The 21,554-nt window shown below is 38.2% G+C and overlaps 1 protein-coding gene and 1 long non-coding RNA gene across 2 annotated transcripts in view; both read right to left on the bottom strand.

The window, feature by feature from the left end:
• Positions 1–394: 394 nt before the first annotated feature.
• LOC105853684 lies at positions 395–2,188 on the bottom strand. Its single transcript, XR_001145478.1, has 3 exons — positions 1,971–2,188; positions 1,020–1,107; positions 395–409 (listed from the first exon to the last, which is right to left on the bottom strand). It is a non-coding gene; the product is annotated as an uncharacterized LOC105853684 (long non-coding RNA).
• A 4,855-nt stretch (positions 2,189–7,043) lies between these two features.
• HPS5 (Hermansky-Pudlak syndrome 5) overlaps positions 7,044–21,554 on the bottom strand; it is a 34,521-nt gene continuing 20,010 nt past the window's right edge. The window contains exons 14-23 of the mRNA XM_012725483.1: positions 21,173–21,322; positions 20,111–20,188; positions 19,227–19,804; positions 16,582–16,708; positions 16,223–16,378; positions 15,125–15,244; positions 14,405–14,518; positions 12,500–12,606; positions 9,439–9,709; positions 7,044–8,065 (exon numbers count right to left, since the gene is read on the bottom strand). Of these exons, the coding sequence (XP_012580937.1) occupies positions 8,005–8,065; positions 9,439–9,709; positions 12,500–12,606; positions 14,405–14,518; positions 15,125–15,244; positions 16,223–16,378; positions 16,582–16,708; positions 19,227–19,804; positions 20,111–20,188; positions 21,173–21,322 (1,762 nt within the window). The 3' untranslated portion in view covers positions 7,044–8,004. The remainder of the gene's footprint in view (positions 8,066–9,438; positions 9,710–12,499; positions 12,607–14,404; positions 14,519–15,124; positions 15,245–16,222; positions 16,379–16,581; positions 16,709–19,226; positions 19,805–20,110; positions 20,189–21,172; positions 21,323–21,554) is intronic.

Genomic DNA, 21,554 nt, shown 5'->3' with positions numbered 1-21,554 from the left:
TTTGAGAATAACATGGTTCAAGTTTTTTCTATTTGATTCCATTCTAAATCCTCTTGATAATTTGTACATGTGTTTGGGTGATACATGAGCAGAAAGAGATGGGATGGTCTTAAAGGGATGTTTGGTTGTACAATTTGTCTAGAAAGAAGCAGGGAACCCGCTGACTGGGGTGTGAGAACAAAAGCATTTCTAATGGTGGTTCCACATAAGTGCTCCCAATCTAATCAGTTTACTCACAGGGAGAAGTTCAGCCCTGTAGACACCATGAGGACGCCTCAATCCTAAGTACATCTGGATGTCCCCATTGCTCTTACCTTGGCCAGCTTGCCTGATGTAATCAAACCAACGTTGGCTGCTCACACTCAGGATCAGAGAGCAGAAAATGATGGTCGTGACAAGCTTCATCCTGCTACAGTGTAAACACAACCAAGGGTGACATATTAGGGTTTTTTTGTTGTTGCTGCTTTGGTGTTTGTTTCTTGGCTTTGTAATGTTGACCCATCCTTGTGTTGCCCCCCACCCCAAAGAAAAACTCATCGATTTGATGGATATAGGTATCATCTATGATGCTAAGTAGTGTGGTAGATAGATTGTATCTCAGAGGGTCTAATTCACTTTGTCTTTTTGGCATCTCAGTGATTTACTACATGAGAGATTCCACAGAACTTTTACCAGAAACTCCCTTTGCATTTTAACTGCCTTGATCAATTCAGAAATCCAACTGTACAGGAAGACTTCAAAGTAGTAATTTGGAGCTTTTGTGGCCACTAAGACTTTCTGTAATATAAGCTGAGTTAAATGGCCCACAGATATTTGTATGGTGCTATACCACCCATCACTGAGTTCACAGAGGAGACATAAAAACAAAATCCATACACTAAAAATTATTCACATCTGGTGAATTTGAATTGGCAGCATAATAGATGCAAAAGGATGCAGGTGTGAGGACAGAGCACAAGAATGCCAGTGGGGAAAGAAATGCCAGAATACAAACCTATTCGAAAGTGGTAGCACCTCACCTCTGGCTGTGCCTTCCTGCTCAGGCTCCTGGTGAAGCTGCCTCTGCTGTCTGCCTGGAGGATGTGGCTGGTGCTATATATACCAACACTTTGCACGTAGAACAAATAGAGAGGTTGGAAGCAAAACGAGTTTAGGGAAATCGTCTTTGGCCAGAACACAGCACTCAGCACAACAGAGATTTTGTTCACACATACGTCTAATTTTCCTACATTGTGCAATATGGCAACTTGCAGGAATGTGGCAATCTAGGGGTTTTCTTCCCATTTCCAGTCTCCCTACGATTAATTTTTTTCCTCCATGCAGTAATGTCCTAATATTTTCTGTAAAGGGTAATCAATACTGGGGAAAAGTTCTGGCTAAAGAAGTAAGAATACAGGACAAACAGAACAGCAAAACGGGCTCTACTGTAAGGGACAGTTCAGGATGAAGCTAGAGCCGGAGTACAGGAGTGGGAAGGAAGGACAGACACGCCATGGAAGTAGAATTTTTAGCACCGTATGACAGACTCAAATGATCATGATCACTTGCTAATGAGTGCCTTAATGGCAGGTTATATTTGCCCAGGTGAATTTATCACCCCCATGCCTCTGGCCTATACCCCAGTTCTTGTATGCATAAGTAAATAAAAATAAATATTTTTTCAACATTTTTTATGCTTACAGAACTGGGGTACAGGCCAGAGGTGTGGGGTGGGGGCTGAAAGGATTCACCAGAGACAGAGTCGGAACAGAACAGGCAGATCAACTGAAACAGACTGCTGAGGGAAGCAGCGAGCTGGTCTGCCACACTATGTGGGTCAGCTCCCAGGCTGGTGATTGAACTTGTGCTCTAGTGGGTGCTATAGCTTCACAGTAATGTGCTTTTACCTGTTGCGCTATGAGTGAGTGACCAATAAAAACAAATCTTTAAAAAAAAAAATGGGGGGGGGGAGGCGAGGGACTCTCTCTTACCGAGCAATGTGGCAGGAAGAAATTGTAATCAGGTTCCATCAGGGAGATTGAGGCCATGGTTCACTCTTCTGCCCCACATCCTAAAAGGTACATTTTTAGGTTTGTTGGATTTCCCTAGAGACAAGGGCTGATGCAGGAGTCTGTAACATGGCAGAGACGACGGGAGGCTCAGAGGACATCAGAATTGGTCCCAGTGGCCATAGGAACCTCTGCTGGGTGCCTGAGGACATCAGTCTGGCAGGCCAGGGAGGACAACTTAGGATTTCTTCCAGAGCCTTGCTGAAAAAAAAAGGAATGTAAGTCATGCTTGGGAATACTGGGGAAATCACCTCCCAAACTGTGTAAGCAAATCATGGAGGCTTCATAGGCTCCACTTGGAAGATAGTGAATGACAGCCAGGAAGGAGATGGGACTTGTGTTGCTCTAATAATCCAGAGGATGACGATGAGGAGATTGCAATTTAGGGCCCTCCCTTGTGGTGCAATGGGTTAAAGAGCAGCACTATGAAGCTATCCACTTCTGCTTCAGTCTGAGTTCTGTCTCTGGGCAGGGCGCTGACCCACATATTGTGGCAGACCTCTCCTAACCCACCTATTGCTCCCCTCAGCAGTGTGTTTCATCAGTTTGCCTGTTCTGCTCCCCACTCTGTCTCTCAGTTGCCCTGCACCTCTGGCCTGTATCCCAGTTTCGTATGCATAAATAAATCTTTCAAAAAATCATTCCAACTTATTACAGACTAAAAGAGTTAGGAGAATCACATTTAGGATGAAGCAAATTAGTCAAGAATCACACTAGTGTTTTGGAATCACTATCACAGTCTGGAGCATGCCCAAACTGGGAGTGATGCTTCTTTCTGGGTCTTTTTTTTTTTTTTTAAATTCTTGTAGATGTAATAAGATGAAAGTTGCAGGACAGATAATTGTCAAAAGAAGTCTCTCTCCTTTGTTTCTTATCCAAGGCATTGCTAGGCAGTTTTCATATATTCCCCACCCAACTTTTGTCCCTTGAGAAATGAGGTCCAGATAGTCCAGAACTTATTTTAAGAGTAGGGAGTTGTTAACCATTGACAGCCATTGGATGCAGTTATGCTTGGTGGTCCGGGGCTGCTTCACAGAAGAGGTGATGTGTACACTTCTCATTTCCTCAGGGTTGAAATTGTGATCAATGATCTCAACTTATTACCAGTCTTTTACTCACTTTGGGTCATTCACTGCTGGGACCCTGACTTTCTCAGATCCTTTTTAAGTTATCCTCTTCTCTAATGAAACATTAGAGAGAAAGCAAGTACAATTCCTAGAAACCAAGAGGAACTCCTAACAGAGACTCTGCTAGTATTGTGAATCTACTCCCTTTGTACTGAATGTATTTTATCTTCCTGAAAGGCATGTCCCATTCCCTGCAGTGACATGCTTAGAACAATAAACAATAGTGGCAGGAAAACTATCATGTCATGGTGATATCAGAATCACCTGGTTTAAAAGATTTGCCAAAGTCTCCTTCAAGTCACAGTCTCCCAGCTGGCATGAGACAGTCTCTGTCAGTAGGTACTGTCCTAGATTAATTGTCAATAGTGACACCTCCTTTCACTCTTGCACATGACCTTGTTTACATAATGAATGAGATAGTACCAATATTCTATTAACCATTTGTGACCAGGTTGCTAAGTGGTCTAAAAGACCTCCTTTTTTCCCTGCTGCAATTAATTTAAAGTCAAAAACACTAAGGCCAAAGAATCAGAAAACAAGAGTGAAAAAAAATTAAAATTCACAGGACACCATGATGAATAGCAAGCTAAATCCAAGCAAGAATGGTGAGCAGTTTGAAGCTCATGTAAAGCACTTAAAGCATTTAACTCTTCTGTTTTGACCAGTGACATCCAAAGCAATTTATACTTTACTGGAGGCAGAATAATTAACTAATTACTACCAAGGTCACATATTGTTTACACAAGAGTAAGAGTACCAATCAGAATTAGTTTTAACGATTAAGGTTTAATTTTATTAGCTATAGTAACAGTCTTAGAAGTCTTCTAAGGTTCCATTGATAGGAATAACTGTTACAAGAATTATTTTTGATGTAGAAAATGATCTCCAATTCTTGCAGCTACAAAAGAAGGAACGTTATCTTCTTGGCTTGGTGGGATGTCTTTCACCACCAAAGGACATACTGTAGTTTTTCTAAGGTTAAGTCTAAAATTCCAGTAGACAACACCTTGGGAACACCTTAGGAAAAACAGGCAGGCATGTGAAACTGAGAAATTATCACAAGAAAGAACAAAGTAGGATTATGAACTCAAAAGTTTTAGGACTCGCACTCAAAACCTGAAAACAAAACTCGTAGAAGAAAGCAGGCAATAAGCTTCTTGACACCAGTCTTGAGTAAGGATTATTTTTCTCCTTTAACAGTAAAAGTACAGACAATAAAAGTAAAAATGAACAAGTAGAACTGTATCAAACTAAAACCTTCCTGTACAGCAAACTGCAACAGGAACATTGTTGCCCCTTTGCAGCTTGAAATGCCATGAGGATACAACAGTAGTGGAGGTTGGCAAGGCAAGACTCTGCTACTTGAGAAGTTGTTGTGTCATTTACTGAAAGCATATAAGCTAATAAAACCTGACCATGCAACAATGGTATGAGGAATAGTCTGGAACATGGGATTGGAATAGGGGACAAAGTTTATGAGGAGCAGAGAAGGGGACATCATGACCATCAATCAAAAGACATTGCATTAGAAAAGTATTTGATGTTATCACGGAGTTATCCTGAGACCACCATGGAGATAGTCGTGCAATCAGGTCAATAGTGGCCTAGGCATCCTCAGGCCTGCGTCATGATTTGGTAGTCAAGGATGTTCTGCTCTGATTTGCAGGTAGCAAATAGATCACAGTTGCCTATGAGTGTCCAGCTATCGGAACCCACAGGAAACTATCAACAAAATGAAAAAATTAGCCCATCCAAACAGGGTTGGCCTGTGGGGTCATTAATACCAAAAGCTTGCCACAAATCTAAGGTACCTTCTGACAGGGCACAGTAAGGAAGGAGTAAGGCAAGTTGGGACAAAAGGAGAAAAAGGAAATGTAAAAATCAAAGTAACGGGCCATGGTCTCTGCCAAAGACTAGGAGCAAAGAACTGTGGATGAAGCTCTTTTCTAGCCTACTGACATCATTTAAATAAGGCTTCTAAATATTATTTTCCGCAAAAGCAGTACTAATCGCCAGTCCAGACTAGATAAAAGGAGGGAGACGCTCTGTAGACTCTCCATGTTAGGTCTTTAGTCTGTTTTCTAAGTGCACGTACATCTGTGAATGCACAAGTAAAGGCATGGGGATAAAAGGCCTGTCATTGTACATCTGCTTTTTCAGCTAACAACTTACCATGATCACTTGTCCTTGCTACTAACCTTCCTGCCAGTCAGTGGCAAAGCTGAAAGTCAAATCTGGTTTGTTAGGATTACATGTTTGGATTCTGGGTTCCTATGCTATAAAGCTGCCAGTTTAACTTGCAATAATGTGGCACATAAACTACTAAATTACACTGACTTGCTTAATAACTCTTCCAGCAGCTGGACAGCACTGGTCTTGTGTATTTCATTCCCAGGGAATATATGCTATATTCCCAGGGCCTATCTGTGGCATATAAGGAGTTCATTATTGAATAATGTTGAAAGAGTGCATGGATGAGTTTTACTGTCATCTTAACCAGGAAGTAAAATATGTTGAGGTTCTCAAAGGCTCTGTGTTGGAAGTTGGAAACTACTCCAAGTCCGGTACAGGAGTAAAGGGAGACTGTGGTGCATTGCCACACCATCCCGGCCCAGATCATTCAAGAACAACGGACTGTGACCCAGCCTGGAGTTCCTGTAAATATGCCCACCTCTTTCAGGGAAGGTTCAAGTGAGTCCTTACTGGCAGGTTTTGCAAACATTGTAAATAACGTAGTTTACAGAAATAATACATCTATGTGTAAATCATGTACTTCTTTTAAGGGAAGACTTAGATTTTTCTTTTCCGTAATACAAATTACAGAATTACAAAAGAGCTCCCTTTGCACTCAACTTTGAGAAACAGGCTGCTGAGTAATGCTTCTTCCCTGCTACCCACAGCTGAGAACAAAGAAGCCTCAGATACCCTTCCTCCTAGAGCGCACATCCCAAACTGGCCAGATCTCATAAATCCCTAAGGCTAATGAAGTAGCAGCAGTGAGGATCTGCACAATCAACCACGTAATCCCATTCCACCCTCTGGCCCATGTAGGAAAGTCCTGGAGCAGGTTAGGGGAGGGAAGGGAAGGCTCGTGCTCTTGTGAAGTATAGGCTTTGTGGAAATAAGGGTGTCCCTCATGTAAATTCAGGGTACCAAGATGAAAAATGTCTTCTGAGCCTTCAGGGTACATACTGAACCACGCAAACACTGCCCATGCCTACCAGTGCCCCTATATCAAGATTCAGAGGAATGAGTGAGAAAGTTCCTTTTGTTGACCCATGTGTGGACCCAATCAATGTTCTGGTGCTTGCTTGTCATTCAGGATTTCTAAAAGATGGAGCAGCCCAGGACAGCAGAATCTGAAAAGGCAGTGACAGTGTGGGGTTAGGAAGACAGGGTGAGCTCTCTGGCTGTTCCTGAATCACATCCTTTATAATAAACGTGTCATTTAGTAAATAAAATGTTTCTCTGAGTCTTGTGAGATGCTCTAGCAAATTAATAAAAGTCCAGGAGGGCATCATGGGAGGAGCCTTTGATTTAGAGATGGTCTGAAGCATAGTTAACAGCTTGAGTTTGAAACTGACTGATTTCATGCTATTGCTAGAAACAAGCCACACACACCAAAATGACTAGAATCCTTAGATTTTCCACACTTTCCAAAATTCTAAGAAGCTTTGTGAAGCTTCCTTTTGACAGTCTCTTCAAACCCATCTGGTTTATATCATATCCAAATATCATGAGGATGTAGGCAACAATTTCTGCCTATAGTTCTAACATGAGAAGTGAGTCAAAGTACCAAACCATGTTCTTTTTTTTTTTTACTCTAAGTATGCTCTTTTATTTACATTTTTTTGTTGTTGTTACAAAAGTTTATTTTTACGTCATTTTGTACATTTTTTTTCCCCATCTCAATTGTAATCCCTGCGGGCCAAACCATGTTCTTAACCACTCTAAGTTTACCCCATCCTTTCCTGCAAAGTGCTTATAATAAACCACATGTCTATATATATTCAAATGAAAACACTGATCAGATTTTACAGTTATCATTAATCTAACAGGCTACATAAATGTAATGTGATATATGTGATAAATTCAGTACAAAGATTACATAATACAAACACCCCCTATACAGTCTCTAGTAGTACTCAGACTTTATTACAGTTTTTAAAAAATACATTTTAAAAGTGCATAATTCCTTTGGGTGACTGGGAAAGATTACAGATAAAACATTTTCAGTAATGAATTAGCTGGATATATGTTCAGATTGGAAAATGTCAAATGCCAGAAAAATATTTTAAATTAGCTCAATTTAAATATGGGGGGACATTTCATTTAATATCTAATTTGAATCTTCAATTTTCAGTTATTTTATGTATTAATTCCATTATACTGTCTTTTTTCAGTAATTTCTCTGCTTTTCCAGAGAAGAAATAAACAGAATTCAATCCCTATCAACTACATTTTCTTTCTTCATGTCACCAGAATAAGAAACTTTTATTCCTATACAGAAGTCACAAAAGGAAACCAGAGGAAGGAGCAAATAATACTGTGGGGTTCAGAATAAGGACAGCACAGCTGTGAAAATTCATATTGGGATTCCAGAGCACTTCATTTCCGCAAACAAGGATGATTCCTTCAAAATTCAACTTTGCCTGAGAAACACTGGGGTCAAAGACAAAGTTGTGACCTATAATTGCTGACAGAAGCATGCCCAGTAAGATGGCAGGGTTTTCAGGTGGTGCTTTTCCTTCAAAAGCAAATGCATTCAGATTAGGAGAATGATTCAGTTTTTCTCAAAATGTTATGACATCCCGCTGAATCTTCTTCCACTAAGCCTGCTGAGACCAGAGAAACCGATCACATTTTTCAAGCATGCTTTGTATCAAGGCTCTGAAATCCCAAAGAAAAGAAAAAGCAAGTTTAGTTCTCATTGTTAAGTCTTTACAAAAAAACCTAAAAACCCACCCCTGATTCTGTAAGCCAAAAGACAATCAAGAGTGGAAAAGCATCCTGGCACACTGAGTACGAGAAAATATTTACAAATCATTACATCTGATAAAGGGTTGAGATGTAGATAATATAAAGAACTCATAAGACATCAAAAAATAGTTCACTTAAAAAAGTGGCAAACAGACTTCAGTAGGTGTTTCTCCAAAGATGACAAGTTAACAGACATTCTGCATCACCAGTCACTAGAGAAATGCAAACACAATGAGATTATCAAAATCTCAATGAGTTTATCACCTCACACTCATCTGAATGTCTATTATAAAAAAACAGAAAACAACTAGTGCCATAAGGATGGGAAGAAACTGGAATTCTCACTGTTTGTGAGAATGTAAAATGGTACAGTTGATGTGGGAAATAGTATGGCAATTCCTCAAAAAATTAAAAATGCAGCTACTACATGACCCAGCAATTCCACTTCTAAGTATATACCCAAAAGAACTGAAAGTAGGGTCTCAAAGAGATATCTGCACACACTTGTTCAAAGTTAAATACATAAGTAAAGGACTGACAATAATAAAATGTTATAAAAACCATAAGAGACAGAAAATAGTTTGCCAGGGGCTGGGTGGAAGGGGGAATGTGTTGTTTAATGGACATAAAGTTTCAGTTTTGCAAGATGGAAATTTTCACATGATGTTGAAATGGTTAAGATGATAATATTTAACTATATTTTAGCAGTTTAAAAAGAAAAACAAACCCCAGCTGAGATAGTTGGTATCTGGAACCAATAATTTTCTTTCTTTTTTTTTTTTAAAGATTTATATATATATATACACATACATACAAGGACTGGGGTAAGGTCCAGAGGTGCAGGAGGTGAAAAGATTTCCCAGCGACAGAGTGGGAAGCAGAAACGGCATACACTGAACTACACTGCTGAAGGGAGCAGCAGGTGAGGAGAGAGGGTCATCCCCCTGGTCAGGGAACGAACCTGTGCCGTGGTGGCTGTTGACAGCTTCACGGGGCTGCGCTTTAACCTCCTGCGCTTTAACCACCAAGGAGGCCCAACTAATAATTTTCTTCAAGAATTGAGCACATACCAGATTTAAGTATCCAGACTAACCAAACAGTGTCTTGGTCATGACTGTGAATGAAGCACTTTTCCCTCTTCCCTTAATCACTCTAATCAACAGATGAGTCTTAGTGCCCTCATCTACTACATAGAGTTTAGACTTGGATGATCCTCCTCTGAAAATATGTGAGGTTCTATATTCTCCAGTGCCTCTAGAGAGTGCATAATAGACAGGTATTACCTCTGCCTTTTCTCGGCAATCCTCAGGATATTGCAGGTTCTGGTAAACCTCTCTGATACCTCATGGGTCAAACCACACTCCTGTAGCAATGACCAGGCTCGATCTGGGCCCATTGCCTTAGCTAACAGAAGTGCCACGTTCTCCACATTGATAGGTGAAGGCCCATCACTGAAGTTCCCATTTGGCGACTTTGGGGGCACTGGTTTTGTGTTCTTGTTCTGAACAAGATGTAGAAGAAGCTTCCATTCCTCTACAGTCTCTGGGGTCCAACCTACACAAGCATACAGAAACAATTTGGCTCTGACTGATCTTAGCACTCTGACACAAGAGATGATCAAAGCCATTTGTGAAAATATAATAAAACTATAATAGAAAAATATATTTAAAATATATAGTAAAGAAAATAAAAACAAAAGAACATAATCTCCTCACCCAAAACAAAGTTTTTCAAAGAATTGAAAATATTCAACAAAGAATATTTGTTGACTAAATATTCAAGGAGAAGTCATAAAAATAGCTTCAAAATTCTTTCATTTGTTCAATTCAATAAGCAATTACCCAGGCTCTGGATATGTTGATGGATATGCAGTGAGGACCAAAATATTCAAAATCCCTATAGTCTTATGATGCTTAAAGTGTAATAAAGACAAAATTTACACAAACACATAAATAAATCTATACTACAATGAATGCCAGGTGCGATAAAGGAAAAGATCCAGGAACCATAGTATAGAAAGGCAGAAGTTTTGGAGGATCTGAAAAGGGCACATGAGGAAGTGACATTTAAGCAGAGACCAAGGGTGTGACAAGCGTGTGGCTCACATATGCGCAAAGGTGAGGTGGGAGCACCAGGAATGGAAGGTGAAGGACCTCGCATTTCTAACAAAGGAAACAAAGAGGTGACAGGGAAGACTTTGCTGAGTTCAAATGACTCATAAAAAGGCCTACAAAGGCAATGGGGATCAGAGAGCATAAATGATAGGTCAGGCCTTAAGTGTCCTCTTCAAGAATCTGGATTTTATCCTTTTATTCTGGCTTCAATGTAGGAGTTGTAAAAGAGGTAAATTTTGTTTAAAAGAACTAGATGAGGTACCACAAGAAAAATCAATTAAAGGTGTTTATGAATAGAAACCAAATGACAATTACGAAGTTCTTACAGTTTCTAAGCAAGTAGCTAGGATCAGAGTGATGGGGTAGAACAAATTAGACAGCTATAAACTATGTGTTTGGCAGCAATATCAATACGCCTTGAATAGTGGTTAATCTGAGTTATGAGACAAGAGAAGTATTAAGAAAAGATCCTCCCTCTCTTTTCCTTTAGTAAACAGAGTTATTATTATATTAGTGAAATATTAAGGGTACTTATATCTGAGTAGGGAGGATTTTAGGAGATACTTTTTTCAATTTTATTGATATATAATTGATATACAGCTCTGTATTTCAATACAGTTGAGATGTTTAAGTGTATATAGCATGACTCGTCTTTTTTGGTTATTTTTCAGAGTGTATGTGTGTGTATAGTTCCAGACTAACAAAACCACTCTCTTTTGTTCTGTTTCTGATCTCACTAATATTGCTACGGCGTGACATCTGAAGCTAAGCCTTGCCAATCAACACTCCTTTGCTCTGATTTTCCCTATTCCTTACCAACAGATGTGATTTTCCCTTTTCCTTATCAACAGAATCTTGCTGTGTGAAGGATTCTGATGTCATGATGCTGATATTCACTGAGATGAATAAAGTAAAACTACAAAACAGGCCATCTCTCTGAGTGCAGAATGGACTCCCCAATTTCAAATGTCAGTCCTGGCCTTCTAAGTGACATTTTCTCTCTGTCTTGAATTGGTGAAAAGTAAAATTTTTTAAAAGTGTCTAAATACTTGTTAAGATTTAGGGAAATCTAATTACTACTCCATTTTAACTTAACTAAATGATCTCTAGCTTCTGGTTAAAAAACACAATACAGAGAGAAGTATCAAAGCACAAGCTTTAGAGGTAGTCAGTGGGTCTGAATACCTGCTCCAATATTAACTTAATGACTTTTAGGAACTAATTGTCCTTTCTCCAGGACTCAGTTATAACTTCTGTAAAATAGAAATAATAGTAACTCACTGCTATGGGAATGCAAAATGGTCTAACCCCTATGGAAAGCTGTGTGGAGGAGGCTCAAACTACTAAAAACGGAGCTACCATATGACCAAGCAATTCCACTCCTAGGAATCTACCCAAAGGACACAAAAACATTAATTAGAAAGGAAACCCACATTCCTACATTAATTGTAGCACTATTTATATTAGCTAAGATATAAAAACAACCCAAAAACAGATGACTGGATCAAGAAGATGTGGTATATATACACAATGGATATTCAACAATCCAAAAAGATAAACTCATGACATTTGCAGCAACATGAATGGAGCTAGAAGAGATTATGCTCCATTCATAATCTCTTTTTCTCGGTAACTTAGAATAAGTTACCGAGAAAAAGAAAAATATCGGATGAGCTCACTTATAGGAGGAATACAGAGAAACCAAGCAAGGGATCTGGGGAAACAAAAAGACAAAACTAGCAGGCAAACTACAGCGGAGACATTCAGCAAGAGAGGAGGAGAGAGGGATAAAAATGGGATGGAAGAGCACAAAAAGACTATAGCAATGATTCATGGGTGTTTGGTAATTTTATGGGGATTACATGTGAGAGGAGAAGTCAAACCTGTACAAAAATGAGCAATGTAAAAATATATTAATGAAATTAGAAAAAAAAAAAGAATGATGACTACCCACAAGGGTTTGCTATAATTTAAACAACTTATGGAAAACCATCTAGTGCCTAGCACACAGTAGGAGCTAATTAAAAAGGTGCCTGAAGTCTATATCTCATTAAGTTTTCATAATATACCAAATGGTACAGATTAAAAAAGAAAAAGAAGCTCACAAATTTGACAGATAACTAATATTATACATATGTTCACTGAACTATTCATCAAATGTCTTTACTGGAAAGTCTGGAATGATTTCTAAAATACTACAACCAAAAGTAACCAACTGGGACTTACATACCATTGCTCCCTTCCATCAGGCTCATATCATTCAAATATACAATGTTTGTGAAGGACTCTCTTCTTCTTCCCAGCTCCAAACAGAGTGTAAGATATCCAGGCCAGAAACTTTAAAAAGTCCAAAGTTGAAGAAAGGAATAAAAGGCAGTGAATTTATCTGGAGGTATACTGTTCAATATAGTAGTTACTGGTCATAGCTATTTAAATTTAAATTAATTAAAAGCAAATAAATTCAAAAGTCAGTTCTTCATTTGATCAATCTGTATTTCAAGTTCTCAACAGCCACATATAGTAGTGGCTCCCAAACTGGAGAATGGAGCACAATAGCTCAATTAAAATAGGATACTGATATTAGATACCCCTGATGTATAGCATTTAAGAAAAAAAAAAGCTATTGATAAATACTGATAATTGAAGCCAAGAATCAATTAAGAAACACTGGTTTGTACACTTTGTAAACTTTTAGATTCAATACAAAATTAATGTATTTCCCCTATAAATATGCAAATGATGTGCCCACCTTCTTCATTTGCTATACCCAGTCATTTATAAGTCCTGCTGAATTTTCTGTCAAATGTCCTTTAGATTATCAGATTACCAATTTGATAATACCTGAGTTACTGCAACAACTTCCCAGCTCGCCTGCCTGTTTCCAAAGGCATGACACCCAAAATGATCTCTGGAAAGCTCCATTTTACGTCATTTTCATACCAAAAAGTCTAAACAGTCTTTACTAAATTCTCCTTATCAGCTTTCAAGGTACTATATCAGTTGATGAGATCATAACCACACACTGATCTCATCCCTCACTATCAATGAACAAATACTGTAAGTTCTCACTTAAGGTTGTCAATGGTTTCTTAAAAACTGCAACTTTAAGCAAATGACTATAATGAAAGCAAACCCTCAAATAATATAATTTCATTAAGTATCAGTTAGGATTGTATTTTTCTCGTCAACATTATGACGATACAACATTGAACAAACTGATGCTATTGGAGGGCTCGCTATATATATCAACTATCTGCCACTGTATGAATTAGGCAACATGAGGGAAAAGGATGACATGGTCCCTATTCCCAAAAGATATAATCCTGGTTGAGTTGTTAGTAACACAATCAGGCAATAACTAACTAACATGTGGTACAAATAAAAAGCAATGTCGGCCCTCCCTGGTGGCGCAGCGGGTTAAAGCACAGCAGTGAGAATCTGAAGCCACTTCTGCATGAGTTCGATTCCCGCCTGCCGCCTGCCCCGGAGGAGACCACATGGCGAGCCAGACCTCTCCTGACCCGCCCGCTGCTTCCCTCAGCAGTGTACTTCGTCAATCTGCCTGTTCTGCTCCCCACTCTTGTCTCTGGTGAAGCCTCTCACCGCCCCTGAGCCTCTGGCCTGTACCACAGTTCTGTATGCACAAATAAATAAATAAATCTTTAAAAAAAAAAAAAAAAAAAGCAATGTCAATTTTTCTTGCCTTTACTCTTGTGCTTCTCACAAATGACCACCCTGCCCCTGGTCCCTATAAATACAAGTCTTATACGGCCTTCAGGAATTCCTCCAAAGTCTTACTTCCTCCCTAAGTTCTTCACCAAGGAACCTACTAATCCCATTCTGAGCTCTTCATATCATACAATCTAGTGCTTAATTGACATCTACATGCCTGAAAACTGAGGCTAGCAACTATGAAGAGAGGGGAATTATCAAAGGCTAGTCTCATGTACCAAAGAAAAACATGCACAAAACTTAAAGGAAAAAAGATGTGTACTATTACTTAAAACAAAAAGACAAATTTTATATAACAAAGAGAATTCCCAAATGAAAGAGCATACTTAGGTCCTTATCTACAAAGTTATAGACTGAAATTATTCTAAACTTAATTTCAGCTTCTAAGAAAAATTTCACTTACCCATGAGACCTACAAGCGTCAATCATTTTCTCTTTGGTTGTAAAATCTGCAGGAAGTTTAATGAGATGAAGGATCAGCTGACTATAACCCCAGGAAAACAAGTGTGAATGAGGTCTGTGAAATGAAAAACTCTCAGTAAATTATACAAAAAATAAATCTAACTTTGGTCATCTAGTAGAGTTATTTATCTCATTGTTATTATATTTTTTTAATATTTCTAATTTGGCTTTAATAAAATCAAAAGGCTATTTTTTTCTATAATACCTGTTCATTTAAAAAAAGTAGACATTTTAGGTAGTCAAAAGCAAGACAAAGAAGCCCCTAATTCCTTCACTCACAAATAGCCACTGTGTACCCTTCCAGATCTTATTCTAAGCAAAATAGGTATTTGTGAGGCTTTTACACAGGCAACATTTCTGATATGCTACAATATCAGTATTTTTTTTTGAATATTGTTATTACAATTTACTCTGTTTTTTTTTTTTTAATAAAACCAAATTCAGGGTGTATCTAAAAATCCTTAGCAAATTTCTAAGAACACACAAACAACCCTTTTACCACCTCAGACACACACACACATACACATACACACAGTTTTTCTCTCTGTCTCTCCCTCTAACTTAGGTCAATTTTTTTTCCACAGCTGATCCTGAAGTAATCCCAAAATGTTTTATGTTTCCAAAGAAACAGAGAAGCTTAGAATGAGGACTCCTAGTATACCTAGGGTTTCCTTCATCATCCATAGTGCTCATGCTGGGGGGAGCATCATGGGACAGTGCCAAAAGCAGCCAGTTCAATCTTAAAGACTCTGGTTGTAGAAGAGACTCAAGAAAGGATGGCCTAGGAAAAAGTTGAGAAAAATCACCAATCTTCATACTGAGACAGGAAACATAAAATGTGAAGACATGAAGGAAATATTAAACATTCACTGTAGTAAATGAAATGTCTACAAATGCTAGTAATGTTCTGTCTTTTAAATGAATAGTTGAGCCTCGATAATAAAAACACCAAAGGGGTAATAAAAACAAGAAAAGGAAAAAGCAGAAAAGGGTAAGGGGTTGAGGTTAGGTTGGGGAGATTTAAAAACCTGTCTGGCAGGCCCTCCCTGGTGGCGCAGTGGATTAAAAGCACAGCACTGAGACGCTAAAGCCACTTCCGCATGAGTTTAATTCCCGCCTGCCCTGGAGGTGACCACATGGTGTGGCAGACCTCTCCTGACCCACCCGCTGCTCCCCCCAGCAGTTTACTTCGTAGATCTGCCTGTTCTGTTCCCCACTCTGTCTCTGGTGAAGTCTCTCGCCACCCCTGAGCCTCTGGCCTGTACCCCAGTTCTGTATGAACAAATAAATCTTAAAAAAAAACAAAACAAAAAAACCTGTCTGGCAAAAGTGAAATCAACCGGAGAAAGAAAGGGGGAAAGTTGCCTAACAAGAACGGAAGGGCATGTGTGTGGAGGGTCATATGAAGATTAAGAAATGAGGTGTTTGCCTATGGAGGTAAAGAACTGCAACTGAGATCCACCCAAAAAGGCTGGGATATCATCAGTGAAAAGGTGGCAGTAAATCCAATTACTGGCAGAGACAGCAAAAAAGCTTATCTATCTTAGTTTAGACCCTGAAGTTCAATTTGACACTTATGATTGAAAGATCCACGGGTGGGAAAAGAAGTTTGTGGTATGTGCTGTGAACTGCGGAAGAATGGTAATAATTGCTAAAATTCTCTTCTTTTATAGTAGGTCTCTCAGTACTGTGAGAGTTACATAAGAGATACAATGTCCTATCAAAAGAAGGAGAGTTGTGAACATTCTCGCTTCCTCACCATTGATCTTCAGGCCTTGATTTCACCAGACTGTCTAAGTAGGCCAAAAACTGAGCAGGATGATGATGACAAAGTTGCATGACATCCGAAGGCAAAATGGATGGGTAAAACCTGATTAAGGATCGAAGGGCAGATTCCCCAAACTTCTCATACAATCTGCATTTAAAAACAAAACATGCTTCCAATTTCAGTGAGATAGCATACTTGGTTACATTACCTAGGCACTTATTAGAACTAGAAATAAATATACTAAGAAGTTGCCCAACATGTAGTGAAATAAAACTTTAGAGATTAAACAAAAAAAAAAAAATAAAATGTATGTGCTCTAGTTCGTATAAACAACATATAAAAAAACTTACCGGGTAGCATAAGCTATCAACAAAGGGCTATCAAAAGGAACCGAGTCATCCAATAACTTTAATGTTGTTGGTAGGTCTCCTTCTTCCATTTCCATTTCCATATATGTAGGATTAGAACGTGCCATTTCTGAAAGATAGAGCACATTCTTTTCCCTTTGTCTTAACAGCTGTAAATATTCAGTTCATGAAAACATTCATTCAATAATCGTTATTTAGGCACCTCTTTGTGCAAGGCCCAAGGCTTCTAAGCATTGTAACAGAGAAAAAAAAAACAAGATGCAATCTGTACGGTTAAAGAACCTGAATCAAATTGGGAGACAAAGCATATTGAAAGTGTTAAATTAGGTAAAAGGACAATACAAAGATTTTTACTCTCCAAAAAATAAGTGTAGGGAAATCTATACATCTACCATCAATATCAAATTTCCATTTTCTTTTTTTCTAGATCAGTGCCAACTCTTTTGCAATAAAATTAACTTTAAATATCTGACCTATTTTAAAAAAAGATCAGTTGTAAAAAATCTTCCTTTGAAGGAAGAGTTCTCTTTGGGGAATAGCCAAATCATGTAAAGCCAAGTGTGATAAATAAAACAAGTGATGATCTAGTTGCAACTGTTACAGTTAACTAAATATATGAATCTAAAGTGAGTTTTCAACTGGCTGTGAAGACAACCCCCAAAGAACAGTTCCAGAGGCTGTTTTCCACAATTATATCTTTTGATAGATGGAGTACACTCAACTTATCACTTTTAAAGAACCAAGCTTCAATCTCTAATATTTAACCATTTTTTAAAAAATCATTTTTCCTGTCAGAGAGTGAAAAACAATTACTGGGTAGGGTCACTCATTTGTCAAACAAACTGGCAAAACACAAAAAGTAGACCCTGAAAACTATGGTGGTACCAGAGGGGAGGAGGAAGGGAAGAGGGGGAAGACAACAGAGACAGGTAAGGTGAGTGGAGTCACACCAGAGCTTTGATGATGGGCAAGTGAAGCCTGTGCACAATCAAGGGGTGAAGCTGTAAATTCCAGAAAGTATACAGTTTTGCAAATAACGGGAAAATCAATAAAAATTAAATTTTTAGTAACAATCATTTCCTCCAACTAATTTCATTATTTCCTATTTGACTCTATCAGGCAGTAAGTACTTGAGAATTCAGAAAAAAGAGCCCTCATTTTGAGTTTGAGAAAGAAGCTTTACTGGGTGGGAACTAAGTTATACTTCTGCACCTAAATTCAAGCAAGCAGAGACATTGCCTCAAACTGCCTATCACACATGTGCCAGCCAGTTCTGGTCTAAGTCAATAACCACGCAGGCTATGGAGATTCTTTTCTGCCATTTTCCTATATCAGGGTTAGGAATAACTGATAAACACATTTCTAGTAAGTAATAATGTCAAATATTTAAGTTTACTTGAGACGTTTCCTATTTTATGGAAAAGCTAAACCACCTCAATCCAGGGGGGAAAAAATTACAGTCATTACTTAGGCTTTTAACAGCTAAGTATGAACTAAAGCTGAAATATAATTATAATCCAAGTTCCTAGAAAATTAAGAGATCATTAAGTCAGTAATATAAAAATGTATCTCTACTTGTAACCTATGTTTAGGTTTGCTTAAAGCCCAAATTAAGTTACTAAGTCTAGATTAAGAAAATTTACCTCTTTAAAAACATGGGACTATGCAACAGAAAGTGCATGTAAAGGTCACTGGAATTTAATAGCTGGTTTTTAGAAAAGCATGACAAGCAGTGTGACCTTCCATGAAGTGTGAACTAGTGACTGTAAGCCAAAAAATCTGACGCAGACAGCTTTCACAGTCTTCCTTTTAGACACCTGGACAGGTTACCCTTTCCAGTCTCTTTTGCAGATAGGTGGAGTCATGTAATAGAATTGTCACTCAACAGAGTATAAACAAATCACTACCTGACCTAAAAGATCATATTTATTCCTTCTATAAGCTTTCCTCTGGATCCAGCAACCCAATCTCAATCACCATCCTTAAGAGAGGAAGCAGTTGTAAAAAAATGAAAGGACTTGGAGCCCTGGATTACCAGGTGGAAGAAGGCTGCCCAGTGACCCAGAAAATCTGTTCTTAACAAATATAGATGAGCAAGAAACTAATCTCTATTATAGTTATTACAGCAATTTAGCCTACTTGACTATTAAAACCTCTCTGTGCTTCAGTTTCCTCACCTACTAAATACGGTAATATGATCATCTGCTCTAGAGAACATTGTTAAGGATGAAATGAAATGATGCTTGTGAAATGTTTAGCGTATCTGGCACATACTGAGTACTCAATAAGTGGTCTATATTATGCCTGTATCAGTATGTCATGTGAGAGACTTTGTAGTTTTACGTATGTGTATTTATAAAATTTTATGTTAACTCCAACTTCTCTAAGATTCGTATTTCATTTTCTCAATGTGGCTGTGAGAGAAATAAAACTAATTTTTTATAATACTATTGGCAAATTAAACCAATTTCTGAGGAACCATAAAGGATTAAATTCAGTGGGAAGAGAATGAAGGTTAACCAGAACAAAGTGACTTCTATTTAAGTCACTTTTTTAGCACAAAAATATCAAAATGCTATTGTCCTCTATACCAAATTTTCTCTTTAGTAAGGCAATCTGATTATTACCTTTCAATCCTTCAATAAAAGTGTCCCAAACCAAAGGACTATTAGTATAACTAAACTTGATACTCTCCTTTGTTCTTTTCAAGTCCAGGAGAAAAAAGTACTTTTTTAGGAACTGACAAGTCAGAATTTCAGGAGAACGTTGCTGTAAAGTGTGGGCCACATGTTCATTTGTGCTTTCAATCTCAGAATTCAATACATTCAGTTCCAAACATAATGTTGTCAATTCCGCCAGCTCCTTCTGAAGACGGTTTGCTATGGTACAAGGAGAATATACTTGAAAAAAGTCATCTAAGGGCTCGCTCTCACTATTTACAGATTCACATGCTGTTTGATCAACAGTGTCTTCATTGCCTGAAAAGTCCCTTTTTTCTTCTTCATTCTCTTCATCTAACATTCCCTTTTTTGATTCATCAAGCAAGGGAACATCCTGGCTTGATTTTGTGGATGAGTTGCCAGTATCTGAAATGCCTAAAAAGTCCTTTGTGGCAAAAGATTTTTCTAACTGTGAAAGCCACTCTTGCAAAGCCATTCTCAGAGACTTGGGTTCAAATAAAATCAATGGATCCTGTAGTTTAGTCCTGTACAAAACAGACAAGTATGAAATTCAAAATTCATGCACTTTTTAAAAAAATTAATTTCATACTTAATAAGCCTAACTAACCATACAATTATCTGGAATAAGTGTTACTGTTTAACCTTTAAGTAACAATTAGCTCAACAAGATGACAACACAGGCAGTATATTAACTTTGTACAAATTCCTGGTTTTGAATTCTACATTCAATTCCAAATGAGACTTCCTCTGCCCCACCACCTCAGCACCACTACTCTGATCTCAAAAAATCATTCTCATTCATTACAAATTTCTCATTCTTAAGTACTCACATTGCTTCTTCTGTTGCTATTTTGAGCTCCTGGAGGTCATCATCTTCTGGAGGTTGACTAGTTTCTTCTTTTTGTCCCCTTAAAAAGTGTCAAAAGAGAGGAAGTCCAAGTTTTCTTAGACAATTGTAAGTGGTAGGTATTACACTAATGCTACATGAGACAAAATCATAAGTGTAAAAATAAGTACATGGCCTCAAGATGAGCAAGTTCTAGTCAAAAGAAAGGCATGCAAACAACTAAGTAGATATAAAAGCAAACGAAAGAAATGCTAAAAAGCAGCACATCATGTTTGAAAGCATAGGGAACGATTATTTAACTAAGCAAGGGAAGCTTTCTTAAGGAAGTGGCATTTATGTTAGGAAAAACAGAAGTTTGAAGGTGGAAGAAATAGCATGAAGAAGGTAGTGAAGTGTCAATAAACATCAAGTGCTCTGAGAGGATTGGATTTAGAGTGCTTAGAAGGATGTGGCTGGTGATAAAGCTGGAAAGGATGGCTGAGGTCAATTTGAGGGCTGCCTTAAACACCATGGCCATACCTACACTTTTTCCTATGAACACATGGATTCTCTAAGTTATTCTGAAGATAACATACCTTTCATCTTACCTGACTGTCCTAATTCACTAGACATGTGGGTCTCTCTCAATTCCTGGGTGAGTGCTGAATTCACTTGCCTCTAGTGTTCAGATTTTCTGAACTATGAGATGAGGCAGAAACCCAATGGACAAGATACTTCATATTGAATTAAACCAGAAGGACCATACAACCATACGAAGATCTATGATTAGACATCTCATTGTACATGTCAAAAAATCCTAGCCACTTATTCTGACTTAACAGACTTGCTATGGGTTTATGTAATCCTGCAACACTCATTTTGTATTCAATTTTTATGAGTTACAGAAACAATGAACAGGGTCATTCACGTGACTTGTAGAACTTATAAAATCTGGCACTCTGCTCCCCCAGTTCACCTGACAGCCCCTGAGAGTAAATGGATTTTGCTGGGTTAGGCACTTGTCATCAGGGCTGCTGCTGACACAGATGTCTATGCAAAAGCTTACTCAGTCTCGTCCTCCTTTGGACAGGTGACTGCATTCACATCCTCTTCACATGATAGCTCATCACCCATAAATTCTGGTCTTACTTTCAAATCAGGGTTTGTATGAAGAGTGCCGATCTTCTCAGTAGTTTTACGCACAAAGCTGGAAACACTACAAGTCAAATATCAAAAATTAGTATGAATAAAATATCAGGACTGCAAAGAATGAAAAATTCCTTACAAACTGCTCTATGTTCCCATTAGTTTGGGGAAGGTAAATTGGACTTAAAAAACTGCTCTGATCAAGATGTGGTACATATATACAATGGAATATTACTCAGCAACCAAAAAAGAGAAACACATGTCTTTTGCAGCAACTTGGATGGAGCTGGAAAAGATCATGC

Source organism: Condylura cristata, unplaced genomic scaffold, assembly GCF_000260355.1.
Source record: "Condylura cristata isolate star-nosed mole 26May11 unplaced genomic scaffold, ConCri1.0 scaffold00015, whole genome shotgun sequence".
Classification (NCBI taxonomy): domain Eukaryota; kingdom Metazoa; phylum Chordata; class Mammalia; order Eulipotyphla; family Talpidae; genus Condylura; species Condylura cristata.
Note: the sequence above shows the minus strand (reverse complement) of the source record. Positions and strands in the feature narration are given on the sequence as shown.